General features: G+C 46.4%; 1 protein-coding gene across 2 annotated transcripts in view; it reads left to right on the top strand.

The window, feature by feature from the left end:
- Positions 1 to 16,410, top strand: part of LOC115166225 (semaphorin-3G) — a 64,695-nt gene that overhangs the window by 27,587 nt on the left and 20,698 nt on the right. For both annotated transcript variants that reach the window (XM_029720047.1, XM_029720048.1), the window contains exons 3-4: positions 2,029 to 2,091; positions 15,847 to 15,966. In XM_029720047.1, coding sequence (XP_029575907.1) covers positions 2,029 to 2,091; positions 15,847 to 15,966 — 183 coding nt within the window. The remainder of the gene's footprint in view (positions 1 to 2,028; positions 2,092 to 15,846; positions 15,967 to 16,410) is intronic.

Below are 16,410 nucleotides of genomic sequence, written 5' to 3'. Positions count from 1 at the left end.
TATATGCAGATGATACAGATGATACAGTATTAATGTGCTCCTTCTCTGGTTCAGGCTGTTGAAGAGCTCCACACTGCTTTTCAGTCACTGCAGGCCTCCCTTTATGGTCTCAAATCGGTCTTGAATGTACAAAAACTAAATTCATGACCCTAACCAGAGCAGCATAGCAGGAAGTTTTGAATGATGTACGTCAAGAGGTTGTGAGTTCAAATCCTAGGTGATGACATGTTGAATATTATTTACTGTGTTAATGAACATACACAATGTCAACGTATGTAAGTTAAATGCACTGTTTGCGTGTATCCTAATAAAAACACATGATTTTAAATGAAGTATCATCATATGCCATCATGTGTTCCAGAAACACATGGTTAAATCACGTGTTTTTTTTTCATTTAAGGGCTTATCTGGCAACATGTTCCTAGCCTCCCCATACTAGAGACTGGCTATTATTATTATTATTTTTAAATGTAACTAGGCAAGTCAGTTAAGAACAAATTCTTATTTACAATGACAGCCTACACCCGGCCAAACCCAGACGACACTGGGCCAATTGTGCACTGCCCTATGGGACTCCCAATCATGACCGGTTGTGATACAGTCTGGAATCAAACCAGGGTGTCTGTAGTGACACCTCGAGCACTGAGAAGCAGTGGCTCAGACCGCTGCGCCCCTCGTGAGCCAAAATAAGTGTAGATTAAGACATACGGTGTGTTGTGGCTCTACGGACATGCTTGACTCCCCTGCCACAGTATTGATTGGCCATCTCATGCCAGGGTTTGTCAGGGCTTGCTATGATTGGCTCGTGCCTGGGCTTTCCGGCCAATGGATGACACTGAGCCAGACAGGAAAAGGACGTTAATCAGCGCACTGACATCCAAGCCCTTAGGCACAGAACCCCAAAGCTGACCAGATCAGTGTCTAGGGAGAACTGTATCCTGCTATTGGGGATGATGACTAACATGTCAGGAAATGGTTCAACAGAAGCGAGGAGGTATAGACAAACCGAGCATGATGACATCTTCCTATGTGAATCCAGACAATTTGAGGAATGGTGCAGTGTTCAATATCAGATTGTCTGAATCAATGGTCCAGACTATAAAAGGCCTGTTCTAGACAGGCCTTGGTTCAGTTCCAGACAGGCCCGGTAAAGTGTGATTTATAGAAGAGACCCTAATCCTGTCCATAGCCGTCACGATGTAGCAAACTGTGTTACAGACAAGAACTGTATCAGCCTCTGTCTTCTCTCTTAAGATGAATTGCCATCCATGCACGTGCAAACGTTTGTAGGCGCATGCATGTACATGCATGTAAGCAGGGACACAACGTGCATGGACACAATTGCGGCATGCAGGGGAGTCGTGCACGTCACAGAAAGTTACTGTTTTTCTTTGTATTCGGCATATGCCTCTTTCTGAAAGCAAAGCAGGTGTGTTACTGAGACAAACAAAAGGGCTGTTGTTTCAGATGGCCATCTGTGAGTCAGTAATACACAACACAGTATCTGACGGTGCCAATGGCCAAAGAGGGGCTTTCCAAATGCAGGCTTAAATGATCTGGAGTTTGATGATATAGAACATACTGTACATTAATCCCGGGGCCTATAAAACGACACTGTGATTACAGTTCCATATTAGACCCGCCCACGTCAATTAGTACTGATTAGCCCGTGGAGGACTGTAGGGAAGCAAAGAGTTAATGAGATGGACTTGGTTTCATATGTGTTCTAGTAAGTCTTAATTGTATGAACTGGGGCCAATAACGTTCTCATGCTCTAATTTCCTGTTGTTATATTGCTGATTTAGGCTGTGTACAATCTTATGTAATTTATCATGTTCTCTCTCTCTCTCTCTCTCTCTCTCTCTCTCTCTCCCCATCTCTCTTTCTTTCTTCCCCTCTCTCCCCATCTCCCTCTCTTTCTCTCTCCCCCTCTCTCTCTCTTTCTCTCCCCCCACCTCTCTCTCTCTCTCTCTCTCTCTCTCTCTCGCTCTCTCTCTCTCTCTCTCTCTTCCCCATCTCTCTCCGTAGATCTACTGGCCTCCGTTGCCTGGTAACAAAGATGACTGTGTCCAGAGAGGGAAGGATTCTCAGGTGAGTGACAGCTCAGTCAGACCCATCCAACTCTGAGGTGGCCTCTCAACTTCCTGTTTCCCCTAATGATGTCACGTCGGTGGTTTCCACCTGCCTAGCCTATCCACCTGCTCTATTCAATCATCTAGAAATCAACATTCTAGAGTCACCTTACTGACTGTACTGTACATTCTACAACACCATCTGGATCATGTCCTCAGAAATCTAACCAGCGAATCGACGTCTACGGTTGGCTTGCTGTGTCAACACTCGCGTTTCCTAAATCCTACAAGCTACAACCATAGTCCCGTGCACCAGCCCACCATCCCACCATCTCTGGGCACAGTAAAGTTGTTTAGCAGCCCAGTGAATGAGATAAGGAATCTTTCCCTAACGAAGTCGCTGCTTTGATCTGGTGAACACAATAATAACCCCGACTACGTGGCTGTGGTGTCCAGAGTCGGGTTCTGGCACCATGGACAACAGTAATTCCATCTTTAATAAGCCATCAGAAGACTACCCTTCACTCCCCAGTCCCCACACAAATGCTGTAAAGACACTTGCGGTTCCATTTTTAATAACTTCTGTCCCCTAAGTCTTGGCTAACGACTGAAAGTGAAACCGCCCCGGCATCTGGTCCGGGTTAGGTGGTTGGGCCTGTAAAACAGGACTAATCGGTCTCTGTGGATTTGGATGGGGGTTGGAAGGGGGTTAAGACCCCCACTGGGCGTCAACGCTGGCCCTACAGGTAATTGTGGAGTTTGAAGTGGCAGGTGAGGAGGGGTATCCAATATCAGGAGTTATTACGCGTTTCTTCCGCCCGTCACGGTGAGAAATATCCCGCAGGGGCCGAGGTATGTGAGCCGGTGTCCGTAGGGAAGAGGAGCAGTCGCTATGCGCTACGACGCAGGCCTTAAAGTCGGGCCTACAGAAACTCAATCTGACCTGTGCCAAGGGAGTCGTGGTGCGTATGTGTGTTAAGCTCCGTTCCATTCCCCTGGAGAAACACACATGCGCCCCAGCAGCACTCACCTACCATCAGACTCATTCGGTCCACCATTCAAGTGCACTTGGTTCTTGTCCTCTCCATCATTCTGTTAAATAGACAGAGGCCTGGACATGTGGTGTTGGAGATAACGATAACTAACAAGCTTCCGTACATGACAGTGTTCCGTACTATTGACCTTATTTTAGCACCCCAAAAACGTAATACTTCCAGGTCAGGTCCGACCAGGTCTTTTTAAAAATGGCGGGTGGGGAAGCGAAAGCTACTGAGTGATAGGGAAAGGGGGAGATATGTCGTGTGTGTGGAAAAGGCTTTTTTTTCACCAGATTTGTCCAACTTATCACCTCTAAAATGGAAATAAAACGCAATAAAGAGTTTCTATAATGTCTCGTTACATACCTATTTGAAGGTTTGAATCAGGTTTTTAGGGTTGCGCTAAAGTTATCTTCACCAGTAAGCCGCGGCCGTCACGTTTTTTTTGGAGAGTCATGATGGCTCGCGGCCATGACGCGAAAAATGAACTGTTGATTGGATTAGCCGTTGATAAACTCGCGAGTAGTTCACTTTACAGTCACCATTACACTCGCCTTTGATCATTTCTTGTTTTTCATCTGCGAGAGAAGCTCTACACCCGGTGGAAAGAGGCTGTACGGCACACAATGAGTTGCATAATGTACGTTACGTCGTGAAGCCCGGGGTTGGTCCGTTTTTTCAACTTTTCTCCAATACCGTTGGTCCCTTACCATGTCAGTCAACGCATGAACAGAAACGTAGTTTACGCCCTGGATCTTGATACGAACACAGTCGCTACAGTCCCGTTCATTTTCGTCGGAGCCTCGTTTGAATGCCGCGGTTTACCGAAAAATGTCTTAGTTACCGTAACATTGTTTCTCAGAGAGGTGGAGGGGCCCATGTGTCCAGAGTCACTCTCTCTGTGGACAGCAGAGGTCCGTGTGTTCTCCTGTGGAAACATGATAGCATTAGGGAGTGTGACCAGGGTAATGACTTCAGGCCCATTGGACCCATGAGGCCACACGGTGCGTGTGTTTACGTGCCTTTTTGAGTGTGTGTACGCCATAGCTTCACCATTCACCCTGGGATGGATTAACAGTGACTGCATCGACAGGGCCGAGAGGTGGAGGTGACGGAGGTGTGTGTGTGTGTGTCTGCTGGGAGTGTGTGTACAGGGTCACATCTGTAACACTTCACACCTCAAGTTCCTCCCAACCGGAATACAACCCCTCCACCTCCACCACCGTGCCCTCTGAGGCTAGGGACTCCATGAGAAAGGCTCTCAGGTCTGTGTTGCTTACCCTCTGCGAGGGGGCGGTGGTCCCCTGTTTCGAGGACTGTGTATAACATTCAGTGGACAGGCCCAGTTGTGTCTCTGTCTGTGGACTCAGTGGATGGTTATTGATCGGGTGCACTCTCTGTCCCTCTTCTCTACCTGACAAATATATAGATATTACATGTACTTTATCTGTGCTTGATTGAGCTTGTCTGACATCATGGAACAATAGAATCATCACAAAACTATCAATAAAAAAATCAGCACAGACACAAATTCAAGTCAAAAAGTAGAAAGTCAAGTCAGGGCGTGAGTGGGTGTTAGTTTGATCGGTGGAAATGGCCTTGAGTGTGTTTTTGGCAGAGAGAAAGGCTTGGTTCACAACCCTTACTGTGGACCAATGGAGCCAATGGCCAATGGATACAGGGACATGTGAGTGTGTATGGAGCAGGTCAACTGCACAGCTGGACACTAAAATGTGTGTGTGTTTGTGTGTGTTCTGAATGTGTCCCTCCCTCCCTCCCTCCCTCTCTCAAGAGGTGTTGGACAGGGAGACCTCCCATTAAACGAAAACAGTGGAGCGAAGCAGACGCTGGCACGGACTGGACAGCTTGGCTGGTTTGAACAGCTAGCCTGTTGGGTAAAGCCGGACCGTGATGTGTTCCTATGGTTGAACCCATTAACCGTTCTGCTACTGTGACCTCTCACTGGAGAACACTGCAGGGCTGCTAGGCTGGTGGTCGGGAATCTGTCTTTGTCTCCTTCGTAATACCATTATATATATATCTCACTGCCTTGTATACGGTGCTTGATTTGAGCATCCCGGCGGAACAGGATCCGGGCACCTCTCAGGTTTGGACTGTTTCATTCTTTGCCTACCTCTCGTGACATGAAAGAAAAAAAAGTCATCGTTTGCAGTGTAAACGTGAATAAAAGCGATCAGAGTTCATTCGAGTTGCCTACTCGGCAATTCTCCAGTCCCCTAAAAAAAAAAACGTAGCTAATGTGAAAATGTATATTTTCAGCCTGATATTCTAAAAATGGATTCAGGTTGGGCCGGTTCATGGTTTACACCGTAGCCTAGAAACCAACGCGTGGCCGTGACCGTGGCTGTGGTGAGAGAGAGAAGAGCCTGTATCTCTCACAGGACTAGAATGGATTCAGGTTGGGCCGGTTCATGGTTTACACCGTAGCCTAGAAACCAATGCGTGGCCGTGACCGTGGCTGTGGTGAGAGAGAGAAGAGCCTGTATCTCTCACAGGACTAGAATGGATTCAGGTTGGGCCGGTTCATGGTTTACACCGTAGCCTAGAAACCAATGCGTGGCCGTGACCGTGGCTGTGGTGAGAGAGAGAAGAGCCTGTATCTCTCACAGGACTAGAATGGATTCAGGTTGGGCCGGTTCATGGTTTACACCGTAGCCTAGAAACCAATGCGTGGCCGTGACCGTGGCTGTGGTGAGAGAGAGAAGAGCCTGTATCTCTCACAGGACTAGAATGGATTCAGGTTGGGCCGGTTCATGGTTTACACCGTAGCCTAGAAACCAATGCGTGGCCGTGACCGTGGCTGTGGTGAGAGAGAGAAGAGCCTGTATCTCTCACAGGACTAGAATGGATTCAGGTTGGGCCGGTTCATGGTTTACACCGTAGCCTAGAAACCAATGCGTGGCCGTGACCGTGGCTGTGGTGAGAGAGAGAAGAGCCTGTATCTCTCACAGGACTAGAATGGATTCAGGTTGGGCCGGTTCATGGTTTACACCGTAGCCTAGAAACCAACGCGTGGTCGTGGTGAGAGAGAGAAGAGCCTGTATCTCTCACAGGACTAGAATGGATTCAGGTTGGGCCGGTTCATGGTTTACACCGTAGCCTAGAAACCAACGCGTGGTCGTGGTGAGAGAGAGAAGAGCCTGTATCTCTCACAGGACTAGAATGGATTCAGGTTGGGCCGGTTCATGGTTTACACCGTAGCCTAGAAACCAACGCGTGGTCGTGGTTGTGGTGAGAGAGAGAAGAGCCTGTATCTCTCACAGGACTAGAATGGATTCAGGTTGGGCCGGTTCATGGTTTACACCGTAGCCTAGAAACCAACGCGTGGCCGTGGCCGTGGCTGTGGTGAGAGAGAGAAGAGCCTGTATCTCTCACAGGACTAGAATGGATTCAGGTTGGGCCGGTTCATGGTTTACACCGTAGCCTAGAAACCAACGCGTGGCCGTGACCGTGGTGAGAGAGAGAAGAGCCTGTATCTCTCACAGGACTAGAATGAGATTCACTTTGTATGATCTCTCTCCCTCTCTGCTCTGATAGACATCAGCCTGCAGCTCTCACCTCTCCAGAGGTGCACTACCTCATTTATTTCCTTATAGTGTCACAGCTGTGGGAAGGGTGCTGGAGGTGCTGCAGCTCTCACCTCTCCAGAGGTGCACTTCCTCATTTATTTCCTTATAGTGTCACAGCTGTGGGAAGGGTGCTGGAGGTGCTGCAGCTCTCACCTCTCCAGAGGTGCACTACCTCATTTATTTCCTTATAGTGTCACAGCTGTGGGAAGGGTGCTGGAGGTGCTGCAGCTCTCACCTCTCCAGAGGTGCACTTCCTCATTATTTCCTTATAGTGTCACAGCTGTGGGAAGGGTGCTGGAGGTGCTGCAGCTCTCACCTCTCCAGAGGTGCACTTCCTCATTTATTTCCTTATAGTGTCACAGCTGTGGGAAGGGTGCTGGAGGTGCTGCAGCTCTCACCTCTCCAGAGGTGCACTTCCTCATTTATTTCCTTATAGTGTCACAGCTGTGGGAAGGGTGCTGGAGGTGCTGCAGCTCTCACCTCTCCAGAGGTGCACTTCCTCATTTATTTCCTTATAGTGTCACAGCTGTGGGAAGGGTGCTGGAGGTGCTGCAGCTCTCACCTCTCCAGAGGTGCACTTCCTCATTTATTTCCTTATAGTGTCACAGCTGTGGGAAGGGTGCTGGAGGTGCTGCAGCTCTCACCTCTCCAGAGGTGCACTTCCTCATTTATTTCCTTATAGTGTCACAGCTGTGGGAAGGGTGCTGGAGGTGCTGCAGCTCTCACCTCTCCAGAGGTGCACTTCCTCATTATTTCCTTATAGTGTCACAGCTGTGGGAAGGGTGCTGGAGGTGCTGCAGCTCTCACCTCTCCAGAGGTGCACTACCTCATTTATTTCCTTATAGTGTCACAGCTGTGGGAAGGGTGCTGGAGGTGCTGCAGCTCTCACCTCTCCAGAGGTGCACTTCCTCATTATTTCCTTATAGTGTCACAGCTGTGGGAAGGGTGCTGGAGGTGCTGCAGCTCTCACCTCTCCAGAGGTGCACTACCTCATTTATTTCCTTATAGTGTCACAGCTGTGGGAAGGGTGCTGGAGGTGCTGCAGCACCACTGATCAATTGAAATGCTTTTGCCAAAGTTCTAGAATTACTGCTGTCTGTTCAGAAAGAAATGAAATCATTCAGAATACTACACCAAGATTAGGCCTATACTTTAGCCACAGAGGATCAATAGCCATTTTTTTGTATAGCCTAGCTGTGGATTGTGTGTAGTCCAATCAAGGCTTAGCCTACAGTCGGAAAACAAATCTGTCAGCAAACAGAACGCAGCCAAAACAGGCCTTTCGCAATATTTCAAATACAAAATGGCTCCCGCTGAAAAGAGAGGACTCTAATCTGTCTGTAGGCTAAAACAAGCGAGAGATAGGCTTTTGGTATGAGTGCATCACCGGTGAGTGAGCTGCTGCGCGTCATTGGGTGAGTCAGTGAAACTGGAAAGCTTGTTTAGGACTGTCATTTCCTCTTCCTATTGCACAGTATGTGTTTCTCCTCACACCTAGACTATTGATGGATTCAAGACGAGGTCGTTTTTATTGATCTCAGTTTGTCAGTGTAAAAGTAGCCTGTCTTTTATATAACTTGGGCGGTATTAAAAAATATCCTTCTAAAGTCTCCAGTCGTGTAAAATTATGTTGAATTGCATGAAATGGGTTTATATGGTCCCCACTTCTGCTAGAGTCTCTACTCTATGGCTCTATGCCATTACGCAAATGCGAGACTATGCATGCAATACTTTATTATAAAGAGGATTTTTCATGCGTTCCGGTACCTAAGAGTGCCCCAGGTCACCCCCCTCTCACGTTCACTTTCTCTTCCGGAACCTCCCGATTAATAAAATAAGCACTGCTTATACAGTATGTGTTTGTGGCTTGGAGCTGTAGGATGTGCATGCTACTACCTTCCATTGACTGTGGGGGGATGGAGGATAAGGATGGGAGTTAGAGGCGTACGTGCAAGTGTGTGTGTGTGAGGGTATTTTATTAACTGGCTAATGGAGGGGAACCGACTGTCTAATGGTGCTGTGTGACCCCGCTAGTTGACCCCTGACTAACACCTAAAGTGTTTGCTTTATGATGGCCTTCCTCACAGGTCGCAACCCCATGACCCCTAATTTCATTAACCCTCCCCAGCAGACACAGATGTCCCATTTTTTGTATTTTATTTAACCTTTATTTAACTAGGCAAGTCAGTTAAGAACAAATTCTTATTTACAATGACGGCCTACCAAAAGGGAAAAGGCCTCCTGCGGGGACGGGGGCTGGGATAAAATAATATAAAAAATATATGGGACAAAACACACATCACGACAAGAGAAACACCACAGCACTACATAAAGAGAGACGTAAGACGACAAGATAGCATGGCAGCAAAACATGAAAACACAGCATGGTAGCAACACAACATGACAACAACATGGTAGCAACACAACATGGTAGCAGCACAAAACATGGTACAAACATTATTGGGCACAGACAAAAGCACAAAGGGCAAGAAGGTAGAGATAACGATACATCACGCGAAACAGCCACAACTGTCAGTAAGAGTGTCCATGTGTCACGCCCTGACCTTAGAGAGATGTTTTATTTTCCTCTTGTTTGGTTAGGTCAGGGTGTGACATGGGGTGGGCATTCTATGTTTTCTATTTCTTTGTGTTTTGGCCAATATGGTTTCCAATCAGAGGCAGCTGTCTATCGTTGTCTCTGATTGGGAATCATACTAAGGCAGCCTTTTCCCCACCTGTGTTTGTGGGTAATTATTATTTCTGTGAGTGTTTTGTGTGCGCCTCAGTTGCGTCACGTTCATTTCTGTTTATCCTGTTTATTGTTTTGTTCGGTTTCACGTAAAATAAAGGATGTGAAATTACCAGCACGCTGCGCCTTGGCTGATTTATGACAGGGAATTTGAGGACAGTGAACGTGACACCATGATTGAGTCTTTGAATGAAGAGATAAAATTGTCCAGTTTGAGTGTTTGTTGCAGCTCGTTCCAGTCGCTAGCTGCAGCGAACTGAAAAGTGGAGTGACCCAGGGATGTGTGCACTTTGGGGACATTTAACAGAAGATAACTGGCAGAAGGGGTGCTGTATGTGGAGGATGAGGGCTGCAGTAGGTATCTCAGATGGGGGGGGGGGGGGCCTAAGAGGGTTTTGTAAATAAGCCTCAACCAGTGGGTCTTGCGACGTGTATACAGAGATGACAAGTTTACAGAGGAGTATAGAGTGCAGTGATGTGTCCTATAAGGAGCATTGGTGGCAAATCATGGGTAGGATGGTCATCTGAATCAGGGTTAGTTTGGCAGCTGGGGTGAAAGAGGAGCGATTACGATAGAGGAAACCACGTCTAGATTTAACCTTAACCTGCATCTTTGATATGTGCTGAGAGAAGAACAGTGTACCGTCTAGCCATACTCCCAAGTACTTGTGTGAGGTGATTACCTCAAGCTCTATACCCTCAGAGGTAGTAAACACACCTGCGGGGAGAGGGGCATTCTTCTTACCAAACCACATGACCTTTGTTTTGGAGGTGTATAGAACAAGGTTAAGGGCAGAGAAAGCTTGTTGGACACTAAGAAAGCTTTGTCGTAGAACACAAAATCCGGGGAGGGGCCAGCTGAGTATAAGACTGTATCATCTGCATATAAATGGATGAGAGAGCTTCCTACTGCCAGAGCTATGTTGTTGATGTACATTTAGAAGAGCGTGGGGCCTAGCATCGAGCCTTGGCGTATTCCATTGGTGACAGGCAGTGGCTGAGACAGCAGATGTTCTGACTTTATACACTGCACTCTTTGAGCAAGGTAGTTAGCAAACAAGGCCAAAGACCCCTCAGAGACACCAATACTCCTTAGCTGATCCACAAGAATGGAATGGTCTACGGTATCAAAAGCTTTGGCCAAGTCAATAAAAATAGCAGAACGACATTGCTTAGAATCAAGGGCAATGGTGACATCCTTGAGGACCTTTAAGATTGCAGTGACACATCCATAACCTGAGCGGAAACCAGATTGCATGCCAGAGAGAATACTATAGACATCAAGAATGCCAGTCAGTTGATTATTAACAAGTTTTTCCAACACTTTTGATAAACAGGGCAAATAGAAATTGGCCAGTTAGGATCGGACAGTTAGGATCAGCTTGAGCTCCCCCTTTAAATAAAGGACTAACCGTGGCTGCCTTCCAAGCAATGGGAACCTCCCCAGAGAGGAGAGACGGGTTAAAAAGGTCAGAAATAGGCTTGGCGACGATAGGGCCAGCAACCTTAAAGAAGAAAGGGTCTAAACCATCTGATCCAGATGTTTCTTGGGGGTAAAATTTAAGGAGCTCCTTTAGCACCTCGGACTCAGTGACCGCTTGCAGGGAGAAACTTTGTAGCGGGGCAGGGGAAAAAGAGGGAGGAGCATCGGGGCTAGTCACATTAGAAGGGGTGGGAGATGAGGAAATGTTGAACGGGCAAGGAGGCATGGCTGAGTCAAATAGGAATCCTGACTTAATGAAGCGGTGATTAAAGAGCTAGGCCATGTGCTCCTTGTCAGTAACAACCACAACACCAACATTAAGGGACATGGGCAGCTGTGAGGAGGAGGGTTTATTCTCCAGGGCTTTAACCATTTTCCAGAACTTCTTGGGGTTAGACCCACAGAAAGAGTACTTCTCCTTATAGTAACTAACTTTGGCCTTCAGGATAGCCTGAGTGCACTTATTTCTCATTTGCCCGAATGAGAGGCAGTCAGCCTGAGTATGCGTGTGCCGAGCCTTTCGCCAAATGGAATTCTTGAGGTGGAGTAACTCTGCAAGATCACGGTCGAACCAGGATCTGAACCTGTTTTTAATTCTCATTTTTCTTTATGGGGGCGTGTTTATAACAATACAACTGAAAATATCAAAAAAGAAGGTCCATGCGTCTTCAACAGAGGGGATCAAGCTGATTCTATAACAATTTACAGACGCCAGTTCATAAAGGAAGGATTGCTCATTAAAACTTTTTAGCAAGTGTCTATGAGAAGTCAGGACAGGTTGTTTCACTGAGCAGCCATTACGAACACAGGCTGTAAAACAGTGATCACTAAGGTCATTATAGAAAACACCAGACTGATACCTATCAGGATTATTTGTGAGGATAACATCAAGGAGAGTAGCCTTTTCTGGGTGTTTGAAGTCATACCTTGTGGGATTGGTAATAATCTGAGAAGGATTTAGGGAGTCCCATTGCTTTAGTTTACATCACCTAGCAGGACAAATTCAGACTTAGTGTAAGGGGCCAGGAGAGAGCTTAGGGCAGGTAGGGTACAGGCCGGTGCTGATGGTGGACGATAACACCCAGCAACAGTCAACAAAGATTTAAAAGTTTAATGCTTTAAACCAGCAAATCAAAATGTTTGGGGACAGACTTGGTGGAGACAACCAAGCACAGAAGGTGTTCCTTGGTAAAGATTGCCACTCCACCACCTTTGGAAGATCTGTCTTGCCGAAAAAGGTTATAACCAGAAAGGTTAACATCGGTGTTCAAAACACTCTTCCTTAACCACGTCTCACTAATGACCAAAACATCTGGATTGGAGCTGTGAATCCTCCATAGCCCCTCCCACAGCAGGAAGTAACCAGCTAATCACAAAGCAGGGACTACAGTGCTGTGGGTTTGGGAGAATTGTTAGTCCGAGTGGGTGGGAGAGAGATTTGAACATTTGAAGCATTGTAGGATACTTTTGAAGAACTTTGTGAGACTAAGAGACTTCATGCATGAGGGATCTGGAAACTCAGTTTGGTGCCATTTGGCAAAGTGCCCTGGCATTATCCAGCACTGCCACAGAAAATATTCCACTATGTTCATTAATAGGTATTTGTATTTAACTAGGCAAGTCAGTTAAGAACAAATTCTTATTTACAATGACGGCCTACCCCGGCCAAACCCAGACGACACTGGGCCAATTGTGCGCCACCCTATGGGACTCCCAATCACAGCAGGTTGTGATACAGCCTGGATTCGAACCAGGGTGTCTGTAGTGATGCCTCTAGCACTGAGCTGCAGTGCCTTAGACCGCTGCGCCACTCGGGGGTACAGCCTTACCGGCACAATCGTGGAAATGACTTAATTATCTATAAACCAATAAGCAACTGTCATCCCAGTGCTCTGATCCCCAAGACAAATTCCCAAGACCGACACTGTGGATCGCTCCAGGCTTACAGTATGTCTGAGCTTACTGGTATCAAAAACTACTGCTGGGCTACAGCGCCCAAAGGCACGTTTTTTCAACTCAACTTTAGGAGTTGAGCACGTCTGATTGTGCGTATGTCTGAGCTCGTATCTCAGGGACTGTGTGGGAATCTGGTGTAGCCGTGGTTATCGTCGTGTGTGTCCGTCTCAGTTATCGATGTTCACATCCCTTGTGTTGTTATCTGGCCCTCTTCTTTATGAAGCTCCAGCTGTGTGGACCACGGAGACTTGGACAGACTGAAGAATCCTGCTGTTTCCAAAACAGCTTTGAAATGCCTCTGTGTGTGTGTGTGTGTTTGTGTGTGTTTCTCTCTCTGTGCATGCCTGTGTGTGAGTGTTCCTGTCCTTAACTACATACAGTGAGGGAGAAAAGTATTCTTCTCACCAAGCTGCTTGGCGATGGTCTTGTAGCCCATTCCAGCCTTGTGTAGGTCTACAATCTTGTCCCTGACATCCTTGGAGAGCTCTTTGGTCTTGGCCATGGTGGAGAGTTTGGAATCTGATTGATTGCTTTTGTGGACAGGTGTCTTTTATACAGGTAACAAGCTGAGATTAGTAGCACTCCCTTTAAGAGTGTGCTCCTAATCTCAGCTCGTTACCTGTATAAAAGACACCTGGGAGCCAGAAATCTTTCTGATTGAGAGGGGGTCAAATACTTATTTCCCTCATTAAAATGCTAATCATTTTATAACATTTTTGACATGCGTTTTTCTGGATTTTGTTGTTGTTATTCTGTCTCTCACTGTTCAAATAAAGCTACCATTAAAATTATAGACTGATCATTTCTTTGTCAGTGGGCAAATGTACAAAATCAGCAGGGGATCAAATACTTTTTTTCCCTCACTGTATGAGGACACCGAGGTCCGGACCTACACGTACTTATATATATATATATATATATATATATATATATATATATATATATATATATATTTAAATGTAGGGACTCAGTTGGGGTCTCAACTTACTGTTGATACAATAATAATACAAACACAAGGTACCATTTCAAAACGTATTTTTGTGCGTCGGCAATTTTCCTCTTGTTATATGCCACTCACTGACAGTCAGTCAATTAGCCCATGTCAATAAAACATTCTTAGATTGGTAGATTAGTCTAGTTAGTCTAGTCAGCTATCTACACTTGTAGTTATCATGGATAAATTACCAACCGGGCATGCACGTGCCCAGGGGCCCTGACCTCCAGGGGGCCCCTATTGATTTTGTTAGTCACTCTCACTCTTATTCAGATATCATATTAACATGGCATAAGTCATGGCAAAACGTTTAGAATTGCAGGAGATTTGCTTTAAAACTGCAACAACGTCTCCCCACCCCATGGTAAAACGAGTACAATTGCAGGAAATTAGCTGTGAAACCGCAACAACAACAAAAAATCTGTAAAGCAAACTCATTTGTTTACTTTTTATTAATTAAATTACTTTTTCTTCTAACAAATCCCGGTGCTGAAAAAAAATGTACATATTCAATTCTAGGTTTTAATCCCGGTGCTGAGTTAATATGAGTTAATGTGTAGCGGCTAATTGAATAGCTAATAGGCTATGTGTTTATATAGCTAATAGGCTATGTGTTTATATAGCTAATAGGCTATGTGTTTGGACTGAGGTGAATGGAGCTACAACGGCCATTGTGATAATGGCTGGGGACATTTTTGCTTGTTTTTGCTGTTCTCTAAATAGAATTTTAGAGTTGTCCAGACCTCACTAAAACTCAGACCCTGGTTACGGCCGTGAGTGTATTTCCATCAGCGATTGTCTTTATTTTCTGTCAGTGTTAACAGCGCAGACTGCTTTCCAGTGATCGCATGGTGTTTACACTGAAAACAGCTCTTTAAAGATGGCTCCCTCCCTCAGTATAAACATCTTAATCCTGATGGTATTAGCCTACCACCCCGCCTGTCTGTTACACAATCAATATTATGGACTAATACTTGTCTAACTCATTAGTAAACAATATACAGTACGTTATAATAGTAGCCAAATGGGAATGCATTCACCCAATGGAGAACATGCTGAATGTGTGTAGTGTTGTTTATGTGGAATACACCATACTCGCGAACACAGCACCCATCTTGTTGGAGTTGGAGAAGCCTCTCTGTAATGAGTAACAGAACCCATATCTCTGGAAATGATTTGGCTTCTGTCACGGAGATGGCGTGTTCCAATCCTTACGTGGCTCTTCTCAAGTACTTCAGGAAGCAATCACAGCAGGCTTGACTGGCCGGCGGTCTTCTAGAGAAACGCACACACACGCACACGCTCACACGCGCTCACACGCGCGCACACACTCTGTGGCTTAGTGGACGAGTTTGACCCTGTTACCCAAGGGCAGTGACCGACTCTTGGCTGGTTTCCTGTTGGTCACCGTGACACCACTCCTCAGCTCCTATTGTGATTCGGCAAGAACAGGATACAGCTGTGCCCTGCTCTTCCTGTAGGGCTCTATAATTCTCTCTTTCTCTCTCGCATCCCTCTTTCTCTCGTCCCTCTCGCACTCTCTCTCCAGATCTCTAGTTTCCTCTGTCTCTCGCTATAATCCCTCTCTTCTCCTCTCTCTCTTCTCTCTTCTTCTCTCTCTCTTCCTCTATGTCTTCCTACTACTCTTCTCTCTCTGTTCTCTGATCCCTCCCTGTGGCTTTGTCTTTGGCTGTGGGAAAGATCTGAAAAGCCCAGTGTTTGTTGAAGTTTATTGCATTTCATCTTTTCAACTCTTGTTCATGGCCCTCATTGCTAATATGTGGAATCAATGGTCTTTGTTAAAAAAAATGGGTTGTTCTACGCAAACCCCTCAAGTAAAATTGTCCGAAATTGGATGACAGTTTACTGTTGTACTATGCATTTTGATGTATTTAACCTGTGTGTGTGTGTGTGCGTGTGCGCGTGCGTGTGTGTGCGTGTGCGTGTGTGCGTGTGTGTTCACAGACGGAATGTGGCAACTTTGTGCGTCTGCTGCAGCCCTATAACCGCACCCACCTGCTGGCCTGTGGTACGGGTGCCTTCCAGCCCATGTGTGCCTATGTGTATGTGGGCCACCGTGGAGAGGTAAGACCCCACTGCAGAACACACACACGCAGGCTTTGACGGATGAGTTGACTGGGTATCAGTCACCCTGGTTTTGCTCTGCATACTCTCTCCTTCAGCGGCCAGTATTCAGATGAGGCTGTCTGGTTTGTGTTAGAAAACTCTGACCTTATGCTGATGTGACTCCCATTGACTCCCATTCATTTTGCTGCTTCTGTCTACTCACCGTATTGTAGAGCTGGAATATTGTGCCCGTGGCAGCGCCAACTACTCTGTCCGTTTCTCCATATATTTGACAGTATTTAATACCTTATACTGTCTTATTGTGCCCAGTCTATGAACACAGTGGTGTCTTTACCACCTCTCTCTCTCCTCCTCTCTCTCTCTCTCTCTCTCTCTCTCTCTCTCTGTCTCTCCTCTCCTCCTCTCTCTCTCCTCTCTCTCTCTCTCTCTCTGTCTCTGTCT

The sequence above is a fragment of the Salmo trutta genome, chromosome 28 (genome assembly GCF_901001165.1).
Source record: "Salmo trutta chromosome 28, fSalTru1.1, whole genome shotgun sequence".
In the NCBI taxonomy this organism is placed as follows: Eukaryota; Metazoa; Chordata; class Actinopteri; order Salmoniformes; family Salmonidae; genus Salmo; species Salmo trutta.
Note: the sequence above shows the minus strand (reverse complement) of the source record. Positions and strands in the feature narration are given on the sequence as shown.